General features: G+C 39.2%; 1 protein-coding gene across 2 annotated transcripts in view; it reads left to right on the forward strand.

The window, feature by feature from the left end:
* Positions 1-26,767, forward strand: part of CCNY (cyclin Y) — a 126,875-nt gene that overhangs the window by 81,437 nt on the left and 18,671 nt on the right. For both annotated transcript variants that reach the window (XM_075144084.1, XM_075144085.1), the window contains 4 exons: positions 10,221-10,321; positions 13,892-13,927; positions 17,710-17,767; positions 17,868-17,987. In XM_075144084.1, the coding sequence (XP_075000185.1) occupies positions 10,221-10,321; positions 13,892-13,927; positions 17,710-17,767; positions 17,868-17,987 (315 nt within the window). The remainder of the gene's footprint in view (positions 1-10,220; positions 10,322-13,891; positions 13,928-17,709; positions 17,768-17,867; positions 17,988-26,767) is intronic.

Raw genomic sequence — 26,767 nt, forward strand, 5'->3', positions numbered from 1 at the left:
ACTTCCTTGTACTTATAAAGTACTTCTTTTGAATTATAAAGCTAAAAATAACCTTTATGAAGCTGAAGTGGCTTTCTCTGTATGTGTCCTTACAAGTCAGTGAAGTTTTTTAGCCAATACTTATAGATAAGCTATATTTTCAAATGTGGCCTATGATATTTAAGTTGTTATTGAGATGTATGGTTGACTTCAGCACACCTGTGAGTATTCATTCAGCACCTCCTAAATATTCAGTCTGCTAAAGCTGATGCACAGACTGGTGATCATTTTTGAAGTGGTTGCTGTGACCTTTAACCGGGAACTGTGTTTAGGTTTGTAGACTTCAGGGAACCATCCTAATTTTCCTAGACCACCATGTTTGAAGAAATTTGAGGAAATAGTTAGATTTAATAATTGTATGTGACAAATGAAGGGTAGTATTTACATGATAAGCAAATTTATGATATACCCTATTGATTGATCACTTCTTTTTCACCATTTTTCATGCTAAGTGCAATTCTAACAATGCTAAGTGCCTTTCTAACAGGAGCTATTGCTACTTATCTGTTTCCTTGTTCATGTGAAGTTCTGGGTCCCCACATCTGCTCTGGAGGAAACAAGCCAGAGAACATAAATTTTGGAGCCTTGTTTTGTCTTCTTTTTACAAGAAGTCCTCACATAATGCAGTACTGTTCTCTTTTGTGGTTTTTCCATAACGTCATCTTTTTTTTCCCTAAGTGTTTTATAATTATTCTCCTTTTGTGACAAATAACCAAGATAAGCAACAAAATATTTTTATCCTTTGTGCAATATCTTATTGGTTATTTTGCAGGCAGAGTTGAACGTCTCCCAAATGATCAGGGTGGCTGGCTAGCAAAAGAAGTATCAAGAAATGTTGTACTTTTTCTTCTTTAACTGCTTGTCTGGTTCTGGGTAGTAATAGATGGGAATAGTAGTTTATACAAATACAGTTTCAAAATGTTATGTATGAAAAAATTAATTTAATGAATTAATACTGACTCTTTTTCATTTTAAAATGCACTTTCTCAGTATGATAACACCACTGTTCTTTTCCTTTCTTGCTAGCTCTTTTTTGTAGAATATTTTAGTTGGCTGAATAGTTTCCTTTCATCCCCAAATACAAATAGTGGGTTCCTGCTTTGATTTATTGCGCTTTGTCAAGGGCTGGCAGTTGCCAAGTTTCAGATTCACCTTGTCAGTAGGTGTGATGGAACAGCCAGCAGCTGTTTGGGGTGGGGAAGGAATGAAGTGGGGGTGACAGGGTGCTATGGAGAAGCCGTCATCTCTCAGTCTTCCCACAGAGCCCAGGGAGGCAGATGACAGGTTGGGGATGGTGCTGGATCCTTTGCATACCTACCTGCAGTGTACCTGGCGTGTTTGCTTTCTTCCAGCCTATTTTAATTTCTAAGCAGTTGCAGCAGACTCTACTTCCCTTTCCTGTTGAACTGGCAGTTGTTTTTTGTTATGGCTTTAATGCTGCTTCAGTGTGCACTTGTCTTTTCTTTTAATCTGCTTAGTCAAGCTGCTGAGGGGGATAAAGATGCAGACCGAGATAGAAGCGTTTCCTTTTTCAGAGAGGAGAGATTGCATCAGTACCTCTGCCAGTACAAGAAAAGCAAACAGGAAGATATGTTTTATGGGTTTTTTTGAGGGGTGGGTGGAGAAAGAGTGAATTTTTTATTATTGTTTGCAGTAGCTAGTTCTTTGTACTGGGTGATTATTTTTTTGCAGGGGAAAAAAGCAGGGCAGGGGAGGGAAAAGTTGATTATAAAATAACATCTTATAATATCTTCATTGATGACATAGACAGTGGGATCGAGTGCACCCTCAGCAAATTTGCAGATGACACCGAGCTGAGTGGTGTGGTTGACACGCCTGAGGGACGGGTGCCATCCAGAGGGACCTGGACAAGCTTGAGAACGGGCCCGTGTGAACCTCATGAGGTTCAACAAGGCCAAGTGCAAGGTCCTGCTCCTGGGTCAGGGCAACCCCCAGTATCAATACAGGCTGGGGGATGAAGGGATTGAGAGCAGCCCTGCCGAGAAGGACTGGGGGATACTGGTGGATGAAAAGCTGGACATGAGCCGGCAATGTGCATTCGCAGCCCAGAAGGCCAACCGTATGCTGGGCAGCATAAAAGCAGCGTGGCCAGCAGGTCGAGGGAGGTGATTCTGCCCCTCTACTCTGCTCTGGTGAGACCCCACCTGCAGTACTGCGTCCAGCTCTGGAGCTCTCAGCACAGGAAAGACATGGACCTGTTGGAGCGGGTCCAGAGGAGGGCCACAAAAATGGTCAGAGGGATGGAACGCCTCTCCTATGAAGAAAGGCTGAGAGAGTTGGGGTTATTCAGCCTGAAGAAGAGAAGGCTTCGGGGAGACCTTATTGCAGCCTTTCAGTACTTGAAGGGGGCTTATAAGGGAGATGGGGACAGACTTTTTAGCAGGGCCTGTTGCGACAGGACAAGGGGGAATGGTTTTAAACTAAAAGAGGGTAGATTTAGACTAGATATAAGGAAGAAATTTTTTACAATGAGGGTAGTGAAACACGAACAGGTTGCCCAGAGAGGTGGTGGATGCCCCATCCCTGGAAACATTCAAGGTCAGGTTGGACGGGGCTCTGAGGAACCTGATCTAGTTGAAGATGTCCCTGCCCACGGCAGGGGGGTTGGACTAGATGACCTTTAAAGGTCGTTTCCAACCCAAACTATTCTATGATTCTGTGATTCTATGATTTCTCTATCAAGTTTTTGCTAGAAATTTTTTAAACAAGAAGAAATTGCTCTGTTTGCCAAAGTACTTTCTTCTCTTCTTGACAAGATATACTTTTAAAGTTGAGTCTGTGTTTATGAGCAGTAATAGCCACTAAAAATAAGGGGGATTTTTTGCATATTGGAATATTTCTGAAGGAAGAGAAACCCTGTGGAAAAGGGAACTAATATCTCTCTTCAGCATTTTTTTTTTTTTATTCTAGAGACCCTTCATCAGCCTTGTAGCAACAGCTTCCTTTCAGCATCGTCTTGTTTAGGGATCTGGACATGACTTCCAATCTGCTGTCCCGGCAACTAGATGTTCAAATCCCAGCAGACTAATACTGTTTTTATCATTCCAAGTAGAAAAACTAACATCTGTGTATAGACCAAAATTCTTTCAGCATCCTGGGGAAAAGTTCCTGGGCATCATTCATGTCAGAAGCCTCGTCCGTGTAAGTGACCCTGTAGAGATTCACATCAGGGGAAGCTTCTTCCCAGCGGCAGTCCTGCTGATGGGGACTAGGCGGAGAACGGAAGGGTCTTTTGCTGTATGTGATGTGGCACAAGCAATTTCTGTAAGCCTTTTTGCATGCTTGAAATGATGTATGGTATTTGCTGCTGTGTAGCCCCCAAATTTTCATGTCAGAGTGGATGAAGAGGCTGTTCTGCGTCCCTATTGTAAAACTACTAGGCGTGTGACTGGTAATCAAACACTTTCAGCTGCTGATTATAAGAGTAAATATGGTACACGCTGAAATGGGAACATAGTCTAAAAAGTGCTTTAATCCATGAAAAATGCAAAGCACAACATAGAATGTGAATTGTTGTTTTTGTTAAGTGCCTGAGGCTGGCTATTTTAAAGGTTTATAATTGCTGTCCAAATTCCTTAAGATATTTTAATTAACATTCCTTACTCAAGGAGAAGAACAAGATAAACTGGAAGATAGATTAGAGGCTTCTCAGGTGCTCTTGAAGCTTTCCTAGAGATTGCTTAATCTGGTCTTTACTCCTCTCCATTGCAAAATCACAAAGAAAACAGGTCTAGAGGGGGCCTTTATAGGCCATCTGGCCCATCTAGCAGATTCCTTATACTGATGCCATTCCTAACAGATGCTGTTTAAGATGCTTTTTCAGCTTCCAGTAAGTTAGAATCAACAGGTTTTCTTTAATGGCTTACTTAAACTTACTGTTTGAAATGTTTTTTCTAATGTCTTTCAGCCCCTTGCTCCTTTTCCTGTCCTCTAAGGTGAAGAATTTTACCTCTCCTGTCAGCCTCAAGGCAATAAATTATATGAAGTGGCAAACTTTTGTAGGGGGAGAAACAAAAAATAACTTTTAAGGTGGAATGAGAGCCCACAGGAGAGTTCTTTTACAAGGTTGCTATACAATACTTGCTGTGCTGGGAGCCTAGTAAAGTCCCTCTGGTCAAATTGCACAACACTAGCAATTATATGCTATGTAAATACAAGCCTTGGAGCTGCTTTTAGTGTTCAAAGTAATATTTAATCTTTTCAGGTTTGTAAAACAGGGTGCTTTATCAGTGATTAAGTAGCGCCTCTGTATGCTGCAGAAGACTTTACCAGTGGTTGCTGAGCCCCCCAAGAGCTCGGTGGTACTCTGACATAGTTTTCTATAGTTGACATGAGTAAGGACAAGCTTTGAGAGCAAAAACCTGGCAAGTACAGATCTAGTCTAAGGCATCAGTTTTGGACATTATCAAACATTGGTGAGACTAATCAACTGAGGACAAGGTTGAATCGTGTCATAGACTGATGAGGTACAATGGGTATTACTTAAGAGTGGTTGGACTGGATCTTTTTTTTAATTGTAGATGTTGGCAGAGAAAAGTAAGCAGACAGTGGTGCAGTTTTCTGTAGCTTTTGTTCAGGTGCATATTCCCATATCTAGCCACTAAATGTAGACAATTGTGCTGTAGTATCAAATTATGCAAGATGAAAATAAATGCAGAGCTTTGCAGAGCCGTGCAGAGAATTGTGTTGCATGGCTTGCTTGATTTTGGAAACACTTTGTTGACCTGTAAAATCATGTTTCTTCTGTGAAAAATGTTGTCAGAACTAAATCATGTCCTGAAGCAACAGAAGATCCCCAAGATAGGAACCTGTCTTTTCCAAGTCAGAAGCAGTCCTGGTATTTTTGCTTGCTGTTGTAATTTGGCTTCGTGTGTACTTTTACATGCCAGTTTTGCCTATTAGCGTTTTGGCCAGCCTCTACTGCCTGGAAGCTAATGGGCATGTCTCCACAGATGGGTGCAAGCAGGCCTCAATTTTTCCATGGGGGGAAATACTATTTAATAGTACCTTTTAAAATCATGCAATAACTTACACCTGGTTTGATGGAAGAAGAGACAGTACTATCATTATTTAGGACAGAAGCTGCAAATTATCTTTTGATGGACAAGTGCAAAAGAACACTGAAAAAGACTAAAGCTCCTCTGCCAAACTGGAAGCTGACTGGCGGAAGGCCAGCTCTGGTACAAAAGCTGTATAGCTTCATTAGGGAAGCATTGCGCCCAAATGAACAAATCCTGCTGAGCATCAGGGCAGAGTGCTGTGCTAGTGTGGCTAAATAGCTTCCAGGACAGAGCTGGCTGGTACCCCTTCTGGTCAACTCTGAGAGTGAGTTTTGGTCAGTATGCACCCGTCCACTAGATGTTTCTACCCAAAACCACCCTGACATGACTATTTTAACAAAAGAAATAGTAACAGTTCCCCTTTCCCCACAAATTTAGGTTTCATTTCTGAGTGATGCTAAAATGAAGGCTGAGAGAAATTAATTCTTTTGTATATTCTCATTGTGAATTAGTTTGGAATTTATTGTGATTCCTTTCATAGCAGGTATGTAGAAGCAGTTCTGCAGAGCTTGTATGTTTTTGATGGCAAACTAAGCCATTCTATTTCTGATAAGATGTATTTTACGTACGCTTCAAGTAAATTATATTGTTCAAACATCTTAAAACAAACGTGATTTGGAAAGTTGGAAAGTTTCAGGGTGAAGTTGAGAGAAAAATAAAGCAGTGATATTTCCTTAGTACTAGCTGTGCAAGAGGGAAAAACTGCTGGTTTTAAGAGCTAGAAACACCTGGGATTAAATTGAATCTTGATCTCTTAGAGCTTGTTCTGTAACACATGTAAAAGCTTAGCAAGTTATAAAGCAATTTTTTCCATTATACATCTTTTTCTGTAAAGAAGGAAATTCCACAAAATAGCTATTGTGTATTCGTTGTAACCTATATTGCCAGCGTTTCTTAATGAACGTCTCTGGTTGAAATGAGAAAAATAACAACTGCTTCTGGAGTAAAGAGCTATGAATCCTCTCCACCAAAAGAAATCACAAAATAATAGAAAATTCTTCCAGAATTCATCTCAAGAGGCTGTTCAGTTTGGTTTCTTGCCTCAGAGCATGTAAGATATTCCTGGCATATGTTTGTTTTACCTCTTTACACTTTCAGTGGTGGAGATTCTATCACTGCTCAAGTCACTCAAGCTGTCCCTACCATTAGAAAAAGGTGATAGTTTGGGATGGGGTTTTTTTGCCATCACCTCCTGTCATACTTTCATGTCTAATCTTAATTTTCCCTAGTTCAATATAAGCCTGCTCTTTCTTATCCCGTCCACAATGGTCATGGAGAACAACATTCCCTTCTTTGGAACTCACTTCAACATGACTTACGGCCAATATTGTTGCTTTGTTCCTGGAGAAAACCTCTCCAGTCTTTCAGTTTTTCCTTCTAAATCAAGTTTTTCAAACCTCTGATTAATCTTGCTGTTCTCTCCTCTTGACTCTCTGAAATCAATTCATCTTTCTTGAAATACAGTGGTCAAAACTGGACATAATATTCCAACTGAGCAGAGTGGAAGGGTGCTCCATCCTGTTGTAAACATGGTAGCTCTATTTATAAATCCTGTATAATATTTTCCCTTTTTTATAAAAGAGTGAATTTGTTGTCATGTGATTTGCACATCCTTTTGATGACAGCCTTGACAGTTGCTTGCCATATTATATTTAGACAGATGGTTCTTCTCTAAGTGTACAGCCTTGCGTCTGTTCTTAATGGATTGCAAGGGTATATTTTTGTGCAGACCAATTCCCAAATTTGTCAAGATTGTTCTGGATTGTAACCTTGTTTTCTAATAAATTTTTTTAGTCCTCCACAAGTTAATGCCAGCTGCAAATACAGTAAAGAATACCTTGATTCTGTTATCAATGTTATTGCTCAATATTTTATATTGAGTAGACCAGACTACTGTGGAATGTCTCTTACTTCAACCTTCCAATTTGAAAGTGATCCCTGGGCAACCACAGTATAGTTTTCCAAGTAGTTTTTACTTACTGTGTTTTCCTTGTTCTGCCCTTCGGGAATTGTACGCGAAATGAAGTCAGAAGTCTTGCTGAAGTTGAGAAGCACGACATCTATTGAGTCTTAGCTTGGGTACAAAAGTATTACTACTGCAAGTTAAAGTACATCTAAAGCGAATCCCACTTCATGTCAATGAAGTGCTTTTAATTTGTAAATATTTGTAATAGCAGAGATTGTCAAGGCTCCATGTGTCCTATACTCACTGTAACGTTTGCATATGAAGATTTACAAAAGGAGCTCTACCAGTCTTTTCTTTCCTCCGTGTCAGCCTTAATGGTGGGACAGAACCTAAGAAGGATCCCATTAATGATAGAGGGTTTGGCTAATTTCTTCAAAGGCTCTGTATTCTTTCTCAGCTCTTCCGATTTTTCTTGCTTAGAGCATCTGACTTGTCTAAATGGAAGATTTTTACGGTTGGATGTGACGGTTTTGAGATGTGAAGGCATTAAGCTCTTGTACAGTTTTGGGTGGACTTACTCCATTGAAATGGACATAGAAGAGGGTTTCTGTGTAGGACAGTGCTGAATGCTGAGGTGATGCCAGTCCTTTGCAAGGATGGAGAAGGTTCACTTGCAGCATTTTATGGAGGTTCAGAAAAGCCTGTTTGACTGAACTGTGGGACTTGAGATGTCTGTGGGAATTCAAGCTAGAAGATGAAACTGAGGGTGTTTTCCAGTCATTTGGAAAAGGTAGAAAATCTGTTACCTGGCATACCATATGATTGCAGTTGGACATCAGAGTAGAAGCTGGGAATGTTCATCTACCGATAGGTTAGTTATTCACATGGCACAAATGTGTATATATACCCAAGATAGTAGGTTTACTCTTGGCACCATTTTTCAGACTGGGAGAGGTACTCCTTCCTGCCAAGTTGTTATGAACAGAAAGTGAGGCATGAGACACCACATATTTTTCTGAAGTGTGAAAAATTCTAAGCCTAACGAAGTGTGATGTGGGCTGAAAACCGTGGAGAATTCTGTGATGTGGTAGTTTCAGAAATAAGGTGCATGGCTCTAATTATTGACATGTATCAAATGTTGGAGTGCTGTTTACATAAGAAAATTTAAATCTGATACTGGTGTTGCTACAGAATTGTTTTCTGTTTTTTACTCATGCTTGCCTTGAATGAATCCAGTCCATTTATCTTAAATTTTATCTAAACCTTTAAAACATGTTGACACTTAAAATGTAGAATCAAAACTTTCCATGTGCTTTTTTTTTTTTTTAAGTGATGCTGAAATGTCTGTACCTCTCCCTTTTTTCAACAACTAAACAGTCTCATTTTCAGTTGTTTTTAAGTTGCTTTGCCTTTGTCATGCCTTTGGAAGGTACTCAACAGTCTAATCCAGAAATATGAACTAAGCTGTGGTAGAATAAAAGCTATAAATCACCAGTCCCCTAGTGATTCTCTCTGTATACATCAGTGCTAGTTAATACATTTTACGGCATTAATGCTTCCAGTGCTGCTAAATTTTCTGTTTGTTGCCTTGCTTAACATGTAATAGCTTGGAAGGTGGATGGATTGTGAACTTCCAAACTCCTGGAGAATTTTTGAGAGGGGGTAATATTTTTCATTTTTTCAGTAAACTTTTTCATTTCCAAGGAAAGCAGTTCAGCCTACAAATTTATTGGTCAAGTGGGGGACCTTGATAGAATTTGTTGGTGAACTTTGAAATCATTTCAACACAATGTTTCTACAATTGCAACAGCTTCAGAAAATTATTTTCTTCAATTAATGGAAGACTTTGAATGCTCTTTTGCTCATAGCTGGGAAAAACAGAAAGATGACTCAGATGCATGTAGGTTTTACCAGGAGTCTGTCTGTTCTGTGTCTAATGATTGCTGCTAAGTCATCTGCTGCCTATGGAAAGTGAAACATTAGTGAGATGATGGAGTGCTGGCACTTGAAATAATACCTGCTTTGGAAATAAGGCAGGGGAAGGTGTGTTGAGGTAGGAGTCACAGGACTGTAGCCTGGCTACTCAGTTGCTCTGAGCTGCTAAATGTCTGTGGATTCCACCAATGGTATTGACATTGGTTGCTCCACTGAAACGCTGGAAACAACATTCATTGTAAGGCAAATTAAAATTGTCATGTAGGTGTGCCAACTGAATTTTAAATCTATTCTGTTGTAAGTTAATCTATTCTGTATATAATTTGACTGGTCTTTCGTGACACAGGTTCTTGGTCAAGTTACTCGTGTAGGTAGAATAAGCAAGGATAAAATCAAGGAGCGTTAATGACTGGGATAGCTATTAGCTGATAGGATGAAACTATTCCCTTTAGACCGGTGGAGTGCTGGCTGCTCTAAACAGCTGAAGGAGAAGCACTCTCAAAAAAAATCTTCAGAAATAAGTAGTCTTGTCAAATGTCATTTTGGGGCTGAGCTTTCCAACGTTTTCCTACAGTAGTGCAGAAATAAGATTGAAATCTGTTGATCTGAAATCTTTTTCTGTTAAGAGATATGTTTCTTTTTTATTTGCATATCCACTTTCACTTACATCCTTTGATCAATTTTCCTCCTGTCTAATAACAATCCATTCTTGATTAATTTTTTTTTCTGAATTTTCCCTATTAATTTTTAGAGGTTTTAGTAGTTTTACTGTAAAGACTTCTTTCCCCTACTTCATTCTGTTAGGGTTTGTTTGGTTGTTTTTTTTAATTCTCTTTTCTCCAAGCATGGTTTTGTATCTGTTTCTAAATCAATCTTCATTATTAACACAATTTCTTTTTCACTCTTCCACTTACTCTTTTGGAACGAGGACAGAAACATAAGTCTTGCTCATCTTTGCTTTCTAAATGTATGTGTGTATTTGAGTAATTCTGCACAAATATTTTTGCATGGTTTTGGGGAAGGAGGGACAGAGTGGAGATTGGGACTTGAAAGCATTAGTCAAGGCTCAGGCAGGAATTGTTGTGACTTTTGCACTGGTAATTATTTCTGAACTTTCTGAACTGCTTCAAAACATGATCGCATTACTGTGTGCGTCATTGTGAGAGACAGAAATTTGTTTTTTCTAAATTCTTACATCTCCTCAGAAAAATGCTTTGGTATTACATAATTGCCATTGTTCTTTTGCGTGTTTTTCATAGCATCCTCCTGGGCAGTTGAGAAGGAAGTACAGTTCCTGCTCCACTATTTTCCTGGATGACAGCACAGTCAGTCAACCAAACCTCAAGTATACCATCAAATGGTGGGTTTTAGAATTTTTTTTTCTGTTAGAACCTACATTATATATATGTATTTATGTATACATATTTCTGAACCATTAGTAAGCAAGCTTCAAAGGTTTTAGTTTTTGAAGTAGTAGATTTATTTAATCCAATCGTGCTCCAGAGGCAGTGAATAGGATGAGCAAAGGGTATTACTCTTATTTTAGATCCGTGCAGAATCAAACTCCCAATACTGCATATCTCAACAGAAAGCAGCAGTTAAGGATCTCAAATTCCAGCAACTGAAATCCTTGTGCATCAACGTTCAACTGGGTACTTGTTTTGGATGAGTCCTCAAAACTTACTTGGGTACTTGTTTATTCAGAATTTCAGAATTATCTGAAACTGAAGAGCTCTTTTCTGTTCATGAGAAAATGCTCGTTTGTTAAGCTTTCCTTCCAGTTTTCTGTTTGAAATGGAAATTAATTGCCTCCAGATTAATTTCCTTATTGAGTACAAGCGCACAAGCAGTTTATTACACGGCAGTGGGGAGCTTTGTGTGTGGTGCGCACATAGGCTTACCCTTGGGTGACGTCTCAGATGATCATTTCAGGTTTCACTGGTGCCTTTTTACATTTGGAGAGAAATGAAATTGATATTTATTGTATTGTTCTTTACATTTTGTACAGTAAGGGGAAAAAATGAGAGAACAAATGCTCGGGCATTTTATGCTGTTTGTTTATTATGATTGCTGATGTACTCTGTTGAGTTGTTTGTAGGATGGTTACCTTGGTGTACTCAAATGCAAAAATTTATTAAGACAAAATCTGTGCTGCAGAGATACTTACATGAGAGACAAATATATTCAGACTAACAAGTCCAAAGGAGTTTGTAATGTTGGTGGTCACTAAAACATGTTCTTAATTTTTCTGTTTAAGGAAAAAAGAGGGAAGTGGAAAAGGGATTTGCAGTCAGACTAACACCTAATTCACCATCAGCTATTTCTGCCTGAAATATAGTCTTGCTTTTCCTCAAGTTTCTTTAATTAGTACCTTTAAAATATTTCAGATGAACACTGGGAAAAGGTTTTTCATTTTTGAGTTTGGTTTTTTTTCCTCCTGGAATCTCATACTCTTCTGCTCTAAAATCCTTTGCATGCAGATTTTTGTAAGTGCAGCCTTTTGGGTGGGTTTCGCGTCCCTTTTTCCATCAGAACTGAGACTGCTCGTGGAAAGAAGAGATGGGTTCTGTTGGCTGCAGCAGCCAAAAAGCATTTTCAGCGGGTCGCGGTGGCCAGCAGCAGCCATGTGGAAGAGGAGACAGAAAGACAAGCTGGGGGGGAGCAAGGTGGTGACGTTTGGGAGAGACTTGGGGTGCGTGGCGGAGGGCAGAGCTGCAGGGAGGAGAGCGAGCAGGTCAGGCTGGAAGAGCCGGCGCTGGGTCTGGGTGGGAGGAGTTGTGCAGGGCTGGGGCCAGGCTGCCGGCGCAGGAAGGGTTGGAAGCTGCCAGGGGTCAGAGGGTTTGAAAAGGGGTTATGTGGGTGAGAAACCGGACTCTGGCACATGAGGCCTCTGGGTGAGGAGTCTTTTCCTCCTCTCCTGTCTGGCTGTGCATTCAACAGATTTAAAGGTGAGGAGATTGCAGGATTATCACTTTTGTAGGACAACTTCGTTTCTTGTTCCCATCCTGGCAGTCTCTGCAGATAGATGACTGTTGCGCGTAGGAAAATCTATGAGGGATATATTTCGGCCAGCTCATTTATTTCTTTTGGGTTATGTTACACACCGGTGTGTTTAAAATATTAGCACATCTACTGGAGATCTGCAGCATCGGCGGGGTGGCCAGGGTAGCGTGATGGAAAGCTTCATAAGCTTCTTTCCTGCACACTGAGTGCTGGCTGAAGCAGCGTATGAAAAGCAGAATGAAACTTGGATCTGAGTTAATCTATTACAGCTCTGAAAGATCTTCAGATTCTGATATAGATTTCTAAATAGTAAATATTTTCCTGAACTTAATTTTAACATTTTGTTACAAAAGCAACCATATGGGCACCAAGCAGAGCTCTGCACATAGATTCTTGCATCAGCTTTCATAAAGTGAACTGGAGCTGCACGTGTGTTCCTAGGGGCATTATTTAAAATTAAATTTTAGGACTAATTCTTTTTGTGAGTAGCTTTCAGTCAAATTAAATTAATTCATAAATGTGTTTTTTGTGTTCAGTGAGGACTGTGTCCTTTAAATGTTCAGGACATTTAAGAGATACTGTGTATCTCTTAATTCCTTAAATATGTATCTGTAGAAAAAATCAAATTTAAAAAGCATTTATGATCTAAAAAGTTCTAATGCAGCCATGTAAAAGCTATAATGCTCATATAAAGTTAGTAAAATATATTTACTTTCAACTAAGAAAAAATATTTTCCGCTACATGAGTGTTAAAATAAAACAAAAAAAACCCCCCAAAATCCCCAGCACAACCAAACCTGAAGTAATTTAAAATTCTGTGTAGCTCCAACATGTTGTTTTTCTAACATGCAGTATATCAGTTTTCATGTGAAAATTCTGGAATAAAATTACAGAGCAACCAATTGTCTCTTTTAAAAGGCCTTTTATGGAAAAGGAGGGGAGTTTTGCGTCAGTATAAGGCATAAGCATCTTACAGTGGATCACTGACAAAACAAATTGTCAACAAATAGCATTGGTGAACTCCCTCCTCCCTCCTCCTTCCTCTTTAGCTTTGACTGGGTTTTATGCTGCTGGAACAAGTAGGGAGGGTGCTGGTTCTGCTTTATCCCTCAATAAAGCTCCATCATGAATAAAGCATGTGTCCCTCGATAAAGCTGGAGTTGTGAGTTGGAAACTGGAGAAGAACCATGAGAAGCCATGTCTTAATTTTCTCCAGCCTCAAATGTGAATGAGAACAGTTAGTTGTATACGTAATTAAAATCTTAGCTTTCTGTGAATATAAGGACGCGTTTTGTCTTTGCGCAGAATATAAACAGAGGTACTTGGGTGTGTGATTGAGAACATGCAAAATGCATAATGCAGTAAGCTATTCAGGGAGTCGTCTTTCCAGAGTTAAAATAAGTAACTTGGTGCCATAAAACTGTAGGAGCCTGGTATTTGAGTCTGGTATGTGAGTAACTACATAGAAAGACAGCCAAAAGTTAATGGATTTAAGTATAAAATCATAAGCCAATGGTGATTAAAACATTTCACGTTAGCCTGGCAGCATTAGGAAACAATAAAAGAGAATGTCCAATGCCTGTGATGCCTTATCTTCAACCTTGGAAGTCAGTGGGAGTTTTGGCATTGACTTTAGTGGAGTAGGGCATTAAGTGGAAGGTACGTGCAACTTGGTATGTGGAATATGAGGATTTTTGTAAGGTACTTCATTACCAGTGAAAAGGAGGCACTTGGAGTGTGCTAAAGAAATATTATAAAATTGTCTATTTACAGCAGTTTTCCTGGTATCTAACAATGAATGGAAGAAAACAGGCTGTTGAACATACTTTTTGTCACGCATTGTGCTAGGTTTTAAATTTGCATGTTAATATCACAAATAATATAATTTGACAGTCCTGAGATATTAACTCTGTATTTTTCTTTACAGTGTAGCTCTTGCAATATATTACCACATCAAAAACAGGTATGTGAATAATGAAATCTTGTACTGAAGATATCGTTAATCAAAACAAATTAACTGCCCAAACCCTAAAAATCCATGCTCTGGTTCTTTCAAAATGTTTTTGGGTAATAGTTTTCTTATTTCCCATGTTAGAAATGAGAAACGTATTCTTTTATATTTTTATATACATTATTTTGCTTAGAAAAATAAAAATTAGAGGATTACGTACCATAAAAATCTGGAGTACAGTTCAGCATTGAAAAACTTCGATGATTCAGTGTTTGGTTTGATGTGCACTGGGCACTTCTGCATTGTTGCATGTGTTGCAATTACATATAGAGAAATCTGAATAGTGTCTTTCAGATTTATTTTTTTAGGCTACACCTTTGTGAAGTTAACTGTGTACATCAATGATCAGGTAATTGATTTTGAAATAAAAACTGTTAATTATACAGTAGGAGTGACATTGTGAATAGATGTAATTCAAGATGCCTCAGAAACAGCAGGTCCTGGCTTATCTATTCTGTTGTAGTATGTTTTAGATCTCTGCTTGGTCAAGTTGACTGAAATTGAATAGAAAATAGGTTCTCTAAAAAGTAGCTTGGTACATAAATTAGCTTTTTTCATGTTGAATTGCGCTTTTGTATCTTAAACTTCCTGTGCTTATGATATGTCACAGTATCATAAAATAATATTTCCTGACATTTCTAGGGAGAGATTGTATAAATACTTTAAGTGACTTTTGTGTCCATGGCTTTTCAATGTGTCTTTCCAGAGAACTTGGCTTAGATCTCAATCTAACAAGCCACTTATACGCTTTTTCTTCTGGACTGTAAGAAGTCTGTCTAGAACAAAGGGAGTTACTCATAAGTTTAAAGTTAAGCTGGTGCGTCATTCGGGACCACGTTTCAGGTCACTGGAACCCATCACACTTCTTGATACAAGGCTGACATCTAAAGAGAAACCTTTAGAAGTGCACAAGGGCAGAAAGGCTCAGGGCTTGATCCCTGCTGAAAGCTTTTAGAAGACTTTCCAAGACGTCAGTGGGCCTTGGACTGAAACATGGCAATATGTAAAGCAAAAGTTGGAGTGAAATCTTTTTGCAAACTTCTGATCTCGTTTCCCAGGAAATGAGGCGTTAGTGATCATGCTTGGATTACTTGTTTATCCGTCTGCGGTTCCCTTTTTCCCTTTTCCTCCATCGTCCCTGGGTTAGTTTGGCTAACTAGTCAATTTTTACTACGCTTCACTAAATAATAGAGATCTCAAAGATAATCAGACTCTAAAGTTTTGTAGAAATAAGTTATTCTCAAGTGCTCTGTTAAGTATCATGCCAGCTGAGTAAAAGGCTGAGGAGAATGGGGCACATTAGGGACCACAAAGGGTGAGAAACTTCAGTAAGAGCTCACAGCCGAGCAGGAGGAATCCAGAGCTGAAGTACACCAGACTCGCTTCGTGCCGATTGCCATGGAGCTGATTTTTGTCTGCAGTAAAATATGCCCAAAATATGTGGTCTTACAGAACTTGATGTGAATTTGATCTACAACTAGTAGACAGAGAGGCTAACCCTTTATAAAATAAAGGTTTATGTCAGTGTCTTGAAAACAAATACCTTCTGAATGTTATCTTCTTGGGAAACTTGCCTGTCCTTTCGCTCTTGGGATGGGGAGGTGATTTATTCAGGAAGAACTGGTTGCTGCTTCTCCCTCCAGAAGCTGCCCGGGGCGGGGAGGTGTGTGGTAAACGCGCCCTCTGCCGCGCTCGGGACAGATGGTCTCGGCAGCGATGCTGGAGCGGGCTCGCATACGTCAGTTAACGACTCTGAAATGAAGGATGTGACATGGCTGTTCTGTCTTCGGTTGTCTCTGATTTAGGAACGGAGGGACAATGTGACAGCAGCATTCACTTGTACCTGCTGCTGAAACAGCAGTGGCAGAACATATGTCCTGTTTCCTGCCATTATAGGCAAAAGGAAGTTGTTGACGTATGTGGTAGATTCTGGTTCATTATGGAGGTGGGGAGTAAGAAACCACTGTAACTCTTATATAGCCTCAAGGTTGATTTTGACAGAAAATGAGTTGAGCCCCTGCTTTGCTGGGGAAGAATTCTTTTCAGATAGTATTTGTTCCTTTTCTCCTGCACCATAGGCCTAAAACCGAATTACTTTCTGATATTCCAAACTCTCACCAACTCCAGTTTTTTGAGGAACTATACATGAAATAGAATATTTCTTCATATGTTTCCCACATATCATTTGATTGTAACATTCTAGTTGTCATTCCTTCTTCTCCAAGTGTCTCCTATCGTTGTTATATTGATTGGCTTTCTGCAGCTTTTATTGTGCTTAGCTATTCAAGAAGTGGTAAAAGACTACACCTATCTTATTTTTGGAGGAATTCATAAGTATTGGTGAATTTGCTAAATAAATAAATAAAATAAAATAAACCCCAACAAACTAACCATGAAAAATGCTTAGATCAATTACTAAATGGTTTATTTGTGAAAGGTAACAATGTGAATTTGTTCTAATGAAGACGAAAACCTATCAATTCCTTTTTTTTTTTGTGTAATAGTTTTTTTGAGGGCAAATGTGCCTTCATAGCATGCAGCAGCTACAGCATGAAGAAATAAAATAGGAAATTCCTTCTTTCTCTCATTGTGAAAGGCCACAGTTTACTGTAGCACATCAATGATTCCAGTGAGACTACTTCTGCATTAAGATACTAGCCTTTTTACGTAGTGGTAAAAGAGTCTGGCCTAAAATCCTTGCTGATTAGGAATTTTCTAGTAATTATCTCAATCTGCTTTTTTGTTTTAATTTAGATACTCCTTTAAAAAAAAAAAAAAAAAAAAGTGTTTACTTCCGGTGTTAGCAGGCTTTATAGCAGAAAAAAATATCATCTTCAGATGTTGAGGTTTAAATGTTACCTGCTAATAAGTACATTTTGTAGACATGAATCCCCTGTAAAACTCATGTTTGCATGCTCTGAGAGACACATGCTGTTGAGTAAAGACAGGTAACATATTCAGTGGTTTCTCTCTTAAGAACTCTATGACCTAAGTACCAGGGATGCTAGAAATAAAGATGGGATTGTAATAAGTAAGTGACATGGATGCATCTGTCCAGAAAGTGTCCAGTTCTAACTGGCACTGTTCTACCACTTGCTTTTGTGAAGTTGCATCAACTTACATGCTGATATTGAGCAACAGGGATCTGAGAGCAAAGTAGCAAATAAAACTAGTGAATAGGAATATTACTTTGTCTGAAATTTTTTTTTAATATACTCCTCCTTGCTTTCAGAAATCATTAGTAGGATAGGGTTTTCCAAAGAAATAAAAAGTGAACTATGTATGTATTAACTAAAGGATAACTGTAAAAATAGTGCTGCATATTTGTAAGTGTTCATGATGTTGACAATAGAGGAGGAGGAGGAATTACTTAAAAGAAGAGATTGCGAGGATTAACAATTAAGAAAAGGAGAGTAAGCTGAGCTGATTTTGTGATAAGTTTATAGTAGCACCTCTTAGGTTGTGAAAAAGCCTCACAGTAGAGTGTGCAAAAGCTGTGTGTCTCTGGCGTTGAAAGCTGAAAATTTTAGCATACTTTGTAGTATGGATTTCATATTACACGTGAACCTTATGCAGAATAAGTCCAACTTCTATTTGAAAATGACATTTCTGCAGTGCTCCTAAGAACCCCGCAGCACGAGCAGTATTGGAGTTTTAACGATACGCTTGTGTCTATGAAGCTGCGTGCTGTTGTGTTCAGATAATGACGCTACTTTGATTTTAATATCTTTTAGGGACACAGATGGAAGAATGCTCTTAGATATTTTTGATGAAAACCTTCATCCCCTTTCGGTAAGTTCATCTGCCTCTTCTTCCCTTTCATGTGAACTGTCTGTCTTTCTGTCTGCTTCATTTTGTTTCAGTCACCTATTTGGAAGTATTTCTTCCTTAGAAATCCGAAGTGCCGCCAGATTATGACAAACATGACCCGGAGCAGAAACAGATTTACCGCTTTGTTCGGACATTGTTCAGTGCTGCTCAGCTGACTGCTGAATGTGCCATTGTCACGCTGGTGAGTGTCTGAGGGATGACATCAACAATCTGGCAGACCCAGTTTTATTCCCAAAGCTTGGGTGTTTGTATGATTTAATAGATCTAGGTGCTGCCATGGAATTTTTTCTCACCTTGGAGACCAAGGGTATTTCTTGATGGGAAGAGATACTACAGTTCATTTTCTTGCGGAGAGTAAGTGGTGGAAGAAGAGATTGGGTAACATGCGACACAAAAGCCGAGGTTATGTCTTGCCCTCACAGAGGGATAATGTTACAGGCCACCAAGGTGACTAATAGAAAACACAGGTGGCATAAGTGGTCTGAACAGGAGGGAATGTTAAAAGCAGAAAAGCTTCCACTTTTGGGGGTTTGCTGTGTATCATTGTAGCTCCCAGCAGAGCCTCGGGAACAGCTGTAGGTAATTGAATCGCACTAATAAGAATTGATGGGCATATGAAGGATTTGGTGAGTGACTGGGACATGTTGGTGATGGCTCTTTTTTACTTGCACTGTACAGGACCATGTCATAGGATTGAACAATTGTACTCAAGGCTGAAGTTCAGCTACTTAAAAATAGCACAACACAAAAGAAGGTTCAGATTTTCAGCTGGTGTGGATCAGCATAGCAATGTGGATTAAGGAGCTAAAGTGATCTCCACCAGCTGAGAATTTCTTAATTTTCCTGAAATTTTTGTCCTACCAACTCTGACAAGCCTCTTCAGCTTTTAGGCATGATTTTGGCCATGTTCTTGACTCAGAGATTTAAAAAAAAAAAAACTGAAATGTTTTTTTTACCACTACAACATGTGGTTTCATAACAGCTTTGTTATGCACTTGAGATGGAAGAAGGGGAAACTGGAGAAGGTGGATTTTGAAGCCCAGACCTACTCATTTCCTCTGTTAATCTCTCTCCGTTGGCTTCTAAGATTAGTTGGCAGGCTTTTCTTCTTCAGACGGTCAGAATGAATTGTGCTAGCCAGTACAGAACAGGAATATGAGAGAAATAGGGCAAGAAACAGTCTGCAATGCTCCACCCTTACATTTTGAAGTATTACTCTACCTAGTTACTTGACCCAGCCATTACGTGTTTTCTGAAATGACATTTTGTCTCTTTTACATAATTGCACTAAGTTCTTCTCCTTCTCCCCTTTCTCCTAAGTGCTTTCTGCTGGAGGCAAGATACGTTGTGTGAATCAGTATGTTCTTGTGTAGTTTAATTAATCTACTGTCAAGTACAGTGGAACCTTGTTGTAGTTATCTGTTGTTTGATCTTAGGTTATTTGATCAATGAGGGCATTGTTTAGTAGAAGGGAAGAGGGCTTTTTTAAAATAACAATATCTTCCTGTTATTGCAATGCATGGAAAGTTCTTCCCCACAACTCTTGTTAACTCAGGCGTATATTTCCATATCTTTAATTTGTGACTACATCCTTGCCTCTTCTGGTTCTCATGTGGTTTCCCTGCAGGTAACTCTTCTGGTGTGATTTGCAATGAGGTATAAATGTTTCTAACTCATTTGCTATATTGCAGAGGCAGTTTCCGTGGTAGTTACTGCTTGAAACCTTAGGTGGCTTGGTTTTTCTACCCAACACAATGATAACAGATAAACCATTTTATAGCCTAGTTCTCAAAGCAGCCATGCAGATGTTTGCAGATTGATTTGGTGCAGGTGATCAGCATTACTGTTCTGCTGTTCTTGCCCATGTTTTCAGGATAATAGCACCTGCCTGACCCCTCTTTCCAGAAACCTTCAGAGTTTTTGGGTAAATAGTGTTTTACAAGTATGAAATTCTGCTGCTGCTGTTCTCAGTTTCCTCTGTACTTCTAGAACCCATTTCTTTATTTGTTAGTGTCATCAGGAGAAGCCCCAGAGGCAGATCGTGTTGTTTCTGAAATGTTCAAATGTGGAAATGAATCTGTTAAAAAGCAACCAACCCTTCCCCCCTCCCCACACTCCTGAAATCTTAATAGTGTTGATATTGCTATTTATGAACCTTCCAAGTGCTTTTAATTTTGATATCCTGTCTGGAGAAGAGAGCAGCATTCCCTGATGGAGCTTATGTTTTGCCATAGTCTGGCCATCCGTCGGAGAGCAATCTGATAGCCCTGTCTGCCACTTGTTCCTCCTGGGAGGGTTGCCAGAAGGCAGGAAGTATATCTGTGGAGATCACAATACATTTTGAACAAGATGCTACAACTATTATCTTTCTTTCACTCACTCTATTTTTAAACAGTCCTAACCACCTCTTTTTACTGCCCAAATTATTAACATGGTCTGAGGTGTGTAGTTGAATGCACTCGCTCTTTGTCTTTTTACATGCCATTAGCCAGGTAGAAGCAGCAGTTAGAATTGGTTATATAGCAGTCTATATGTTCAGCACAGGAGCTGAGTAAATGTGAAACTCCAGACTGTTAGATAAGCTAGTCTCCAGCAAAAAGCCAGCATTGTGTTGCTTCAAGCACTTAATTAAAATATTTCAATTAAAGCCTCCACTATTACAGCAAAACCAATTTATAATTAAACAAAAAATTTAATTTTCACACAGCCTCCAGAGCTGCCAAGAGATTTCCCATACTGGTGGGTGAAAAATTAAAATCTCAGGTTGAAACAATTAAATACTAAGTCACATTATTTATTTATAAAATAATACCATAAGAATAAAATTAGTTTTAAGAATTGTGTTGCTGATTTAAAGTCCTGCAAATAATGTTTTTTGTCCCAGTGAACAGCTGTACTATACTCTGTGACCTGACTTTGTGAGAAAAATAATGCACATGCAGTTCTCTGTCGACCCAGAGTATTCCCATCCTTGCTAAACTGAGAAATGCCTCCCATCTTCACCGTCTCCTGAAGTGCAGGGGTGGCAAGTTGTACTTATGTTAATCTACTTGGGTAGCAAATAAAAATGTGAACAGGAGCGTTATCCATACCAACAGGAAAACAATACAGTGTTTGCATATCATGAGAATTAAATATTTATGCTTTGTTCTTTTGTTCTGTAAAAACAATCCTGTTAACTAGACCTGAAGAGGGGAACGGTCCAAGTTTTCTGCTTTGCCTTGGCATGACATTCTGAGTTTTTTGCAAATAGGCCAAATCTAAGGCTCCTAATATACTTCCCTATCCATAGTAGTTTCAGGGAGGATGCATTTTGCATTTGCAAATATGCAAATAGGCAAATATGCTAGGTCTATATGCTATAGACTGGTCAGATACAGTGATATGTAAATACACACAGTACGTGAGCTGAATTATTTCTGTGAAGTTCAAAGGAGCGTGCTTTTGAAATATGTTAAAAAGGTCATACTGTGACGGAGAGGATTTGATATTGTGAAATTTGAAACTTGAAGTACATAAGAATAAATTCGCCTTATGAAAAATAGGGATTTAATTAATCCAGCCAGATGTTCCTGAGTTCTTATTGTACTCTTCAGTCACATTTTCAGCAACTAGGTAGAGAAAGAATATTGCTGAACTGCGTTGTGAAAATTATAGTGTTTGTGCAGAATTTTGTTTTCTGTGTGTTTGGAGGAAAGGAGAAAGCTTTTAATTTATTTCCTTTCACTGGGGTATTTTTACTTTTAAATGTTGATAAAATACCTTTTTTTTTTTTTTTCATATTTCAATTGAAGTATCCAAAATCTGATACTTGTTTAAAAGAAAACAATAACACAAAACAAAGTGATCAGAGTCCATAGAGACACTTGATCAGCAGCAGAGGTCCTTTTCAACTGGCCGAGTATAACTACCGACCCTTATGCAGCTAGTAGAAGATGCAGGTTCCTCTGAAGACCTCGGAGTACAGTGCAAAGGACTGTTTATTGCCTGGTTTGATGCTGTCACTCTCCATCCAGTGACCATGAGGGATCGTGAGTGCGGTTGGGTGAGCAAGGCAAAGCATTGAAGCTGGCCTCTGCCTCGTGTGAGAAACCCATGAGAAGAGTTGTGCGTCTCCAATATTGTTGGTGTCCACCTCTAAGCCCACCACTTTGCTGCATCTGAAGAAAGTCTCCCAGGCGCAGAGAGAAGGTCTGTCCACCTGTGCTGTGGATCCTGAGCCCCTTGGCAGCTGGCCATCTGTAAGGGTACACTCCAGAGAAGGGCAAGAGGAACAGGGGCTTCGTACCTGTGCTCCGGGCACTGGCGGGAGCAGAAGATTCAGATTCTGGTCCCTGGTTTTAGGGCTATTCTCATCTTTTGACTACAGTCTAACATACAACACATGAATGACTATCGGTTAATACTTACACGTCTCTTAGTCAAGTCTTGCTTTAGGCCTGCTGGGATATGCACTTCACAAAAAGAGTACATTCAAGCGGGGGGGTTGGAAGGGAATTTTTTTTAAATCCCCAAGAGAAGAGGACATTCAGTCAAAGAATGGGTGTCTGTTTCCTGATGCATCTCTAAGGGCTTCTGTGTGGGTAAGGAATGAATACTGATCCCAGGTTTAGACTGGAAAGTCAATGTTACCTAATGGTTTGAGTGCATTTTATATGTATTATAGGTCTTTGTCTTAAAGTGAGTAAATTAGGGGGCAAACCTGGAGATGTGTGACTTTTCTCTCAGTTCCATTAGTGCTTCCTGTAAATATCTACAACGGTACTTTGCAGTTGTTCACATTTTCAGAGTTTTGTGACTGCGTTTGTTACTCTTTTTCAATATTTGGTCTCAAAAAATAAGAATTGGATGAATTTGCAAGGACCATGATGGTGTGATGTCCTTTTCCACCAAATGGATGGCACCAGACCTTTGTGGAACATTTTAAATGCCCAGCTGGGCAATTGCAAAGCACAGTTATTTCTGGAGAGTCGTGGTAGGGAACTGGCTGATTGCTTAGAACAGAGCATATGGCAATTTAGTGATTGGATTAGAGCCGTAATTTGGCTATATGGGACCCACTACCAATTATAATTTTTTCCGTACAAATATCTTTTTAGTTTCAAGGCATTGTGACACACTGAAGTTTTTTCATTAAAGGGAGAGGACTGTGTATTTCTTCATGAGTGTTGGGATGGAAACTGTCTTCATTAGCTATTCTGTGCTCCTGCACCTTATAATGTGGGTTACCTGGTGAGCTCATACAGAGTTTAAATGGGAGAGGGAGGGAACGAGGTTTTTGCAAATACATGTTCATTTGTAGATTCTCAATTATGATAATTAAAATACCAAAACGATCGTCTCTTTTCTGACAATGTAAATCAAGTGAGAAATAATTAAAGCCACTAGAGTTTTATTGGTAAAATAGAGATAGAATTTGACATAAAGCAATAAAAAAACAGCATGAGAAAAGATAATACTTTGCTCTTGCTGCTGCCTCAAAATTCAGAATTATTCTAGTAATGTCAGTGACATTCCTCAGTGATTGCCCGTTTCTTTAGTGTTCTGAGACTCCCACTCAGCCTCCTTGGAGGCAGTGCACAACTTCTGACCTCTCCGTGTTGCACCACAGGAAACTCTTGTACTGCAGACAGATATAATCACAGAATAATTTAGGTTGGAAGGGACCTCTGGAGGTCACGTCTGGTCGGACCTGTGCTCAAAGCACGACAGCTGGATCAGGCTGATCAGGGCCTGACCAGTTGAGTTCTGAATTTCTCCAAGGATAGAAATTTCATAACCTCCATAGAAAACCTGCTCCATTGTTTTAGGGAAACCTAAAAAAAAGAATTACGGTATTTTGGGTGCTTAGACTGCAACTGCGGCGTGATAAGAGGTATCAGTGGGATATTGGAGGTTAATGTTGAACAGCTTCAAATGAAGTAACAAAGAGAACAAGAACCTCCTAGTAAGATTTTAATAAAATCTGAGTGTTCCTTTGGATTATGAAATACTGAAATGAAATAATTTGACACTTTCATATTTATATATCCTCCTAAAGTATATATCCTCCTGAAGGAAAAAAAAGGAGGAAATAAACCTCCAGTATTTTAACTTTTCTTTCTACTTGAGAGTATTATATAATACACAAAGTATGTTATAATGTCCTCTGAGACAGAAAAAAATGAGATGCTGTTTCACACTAATTAAAACTGAACTTCTTCAGTGCTATCTTTAGTTTTCAATTTCTTCAAATGGATTTATGTTCTGTTGATTGGGATGTTGTGTAACCAACTCTCTGCTATCCAGGATTGTGGGGAGCAGGATGTCCTAGATAACTGGGACAACATTGGATGCTGTGGTTACTGTCAGACACTCGGGAAGTCCAGGATGGATTCACCCAACTGCAAATAATCATCCCGGGAATTAGTTCTGGCTCAGCAGTAGCCCTGCTGGAGCAGCATGGCCAGAGCCTGGCTACTGGCGCCAACGTGGTTAGCCTCGTGCCGTGTTACAGTTCTGTCTGGATAAAAAAAGCCCCCCAGGACTAGTGGTGATAATGGATGGCTAACTGCTTCACCACCATGCTATTTCAAGTCCAAGTCCTGAGAGTTAAGATCAGAGGCATCCAAACTAGTTCAGCATGGAGTCATTTTGGGTCTGGCAGGTTTATGAGCTCAAGATATGTGCTGAAAGCTCTGCTGTTCTGTACCTCTGCTGGACTTGAAATAGCTTTGGAAGCCATGCAGCTACATTCCTGTGGTGCTGCATCTAAGCTAATGAACCTCTCCAGAGTTCACTGAACTCAAAGCCGATTTGGGATTATCTATACCCATGCAGTGGTAATTTTATTTAATTAATAGAATTAAATTCTTATAAATTCAGATAAATGAATTCTTAACAAAAGCAAATCACCTGATTGGTTTCACTTATGATTAAATAATAATTTGCTGATACTCCAAGTGTAAAGGTCAACCATTACAAAATCTTTGTGCAAGTCTGTGTGAGAAGAGATGGAAAATAATAACCCAATATTGCTCTTCTGAAACCTTAACTCTGTGCAGTGTGTCTTCTGAAGTGGGCTCAAGTTATTCAAATGTCTCCAATGAGGTGCAAGTGTTGTCCATCAAAGCTTGTTAGACTGACAGTCATATAAAACCATGTGGTTCATTCCCAAACACAGTAGACTAATAATGGAGACTGAGACTCCAAGGTATTGAGTTTGTAAGTAAAAAAGTATTGATGGACCAATGGTCCACTGATATTTTCCAGATCAGAACTGCATTTTCATTTCAGCTAGGGATTGAATTATGTTACAAATGAGTTTTGAAGATTGTAGTGTTGTTGGTATTAACACTGAGTTATACTTCTTGTTTGCAAGCTGGGAAAAATTCAGAATAGTATGTTGTTTGACTGAAGCCACTGAGAACTTCTGCTAATGTCACATCAGTAACTTTAATCTTTTATTTAAATAGTCTTGTTATCATTCTGTAAAAATCTATAAACATACAGTCATAGAACTAAGTGGGTAATGATAGGTGTGATGAAGATGGCTCTTGGAAGCTATTAAAGTGTTTGAAGAAAACTAGGCAGAATAAATTTGTCTTTTTGGAATTCAACTTTTGAATAGTTAATAGAGAAGCGCTCAGAAGTTTTGTCACAAAAACTTACCTCCAGGAGAGGCACTGCAAAGGATGAATTAAGTAGAAGAAAAGTAACATTGGTATAACAGCTTCAATTTATTTTAAGCTTTAGTTACATTCGTAAGCATGGATCCAGCTATTAAGCGAGTGGAGACAAATCGTGGCATTTAACTTAGGTCTTCTAGATACTAAAAGCTCATTTTATCTTTTATTAGTTCTGGATCTATAAAGGAACACCTGCTGAAATAATTCAGAGATGAGGTTTTCAGACTTTTGTTTAAAAAAAAAAGAAGAAAGGCGTTTCTCAAATTGTTTTGTCTGCATTTTTTGGTCTCTTGACATACAAGTAAATTTCTTCCAGCATTCTGAGGTGCAAGTTACAATATTCTTTTCTACAGTGAGCTTTTAAAATTCAGCTTTATTATATGCCTTTACAGCAGCTAGTCCTAAAGAAAATGTAGAAAGTTTTGCTTTTGAAAATTAAGCCAGTGAAATTCATTACAACACAGGAATATACTGAACCGCATAGTACACAGAGAATCTCAAGTCTGTTCAATACAAAACCCATATTTAAGAAAATGACCCCTGTGTTTAAGATACTATTCAATGTATAGACATAATTGCATACAAATGGCATTTCCATATGTCACATTTACCATCACAGGGTCAACATCTTCAGTGATTTTTTTTTTTTTTTTTTTTTTAATGAGGTGGATCATGCCTGCCTGCATGTGGGAAGACTCGCTTGCTTCTGCCAGCAAAAGCAGGTGGTGTTCTCCTACCAGCCATGAGTTTGTTTGGGATGAGTAGCGTAGTGACTAACCACCCAGCAGCCTTCCTCTTCAAAGGGGCTGAGAGCCACCTGGCCCCTCTCCAAAAGTCTGTACTGATTCAGCACATCTTTGCAGCAGCCAGAAGCATCCCGCTTCAGCAGTGTAGACTGCTGAGCGCATGGCAGACTCTACCTCTCCTTTTTACTCTGATGTCCCATCAAAGTCAAAATCTTGGTGCTTGGGCTGTTACCATGGCCTAGGGCCTGGTATATTGAAATGCTCTGAGATGAAAACAGCGGTCAAGAGCTCCGTTTGTCAGGAATCATGAACTTTCTCATATTTGCACAGGAGACAGAGCTCACTTGGCTGTGTGTATACTGCTGTTATGAGGATGCTCTACAGCAGTAGGGCAAGAGCTCAAGTATGTACCAGCCTTTCCTCTGCCTAAATTTCACTATCTGCAGGGTCACTTGGTTCTCTCCAAACTAGAGCTAGAGAGAGCTAGAACGAAGGCTGTGTGTGTAACTGAGTGAGCTTGATTGAAAGTTGAAGAACTATACTAATGT

Source organism: Calonectris borealis, chromosome 2 (genome assembly GCF_964195595.1).
Source record: "Calonectris borealis chromosome 2, bCalBor7.hap1.2, whole genome shotgun sequence".
NCBI lineage: Eukaryota > Metazoa > Chordata > Aves > Procellariiformes > Procellariidae > Calonectris > Calonectris borealis.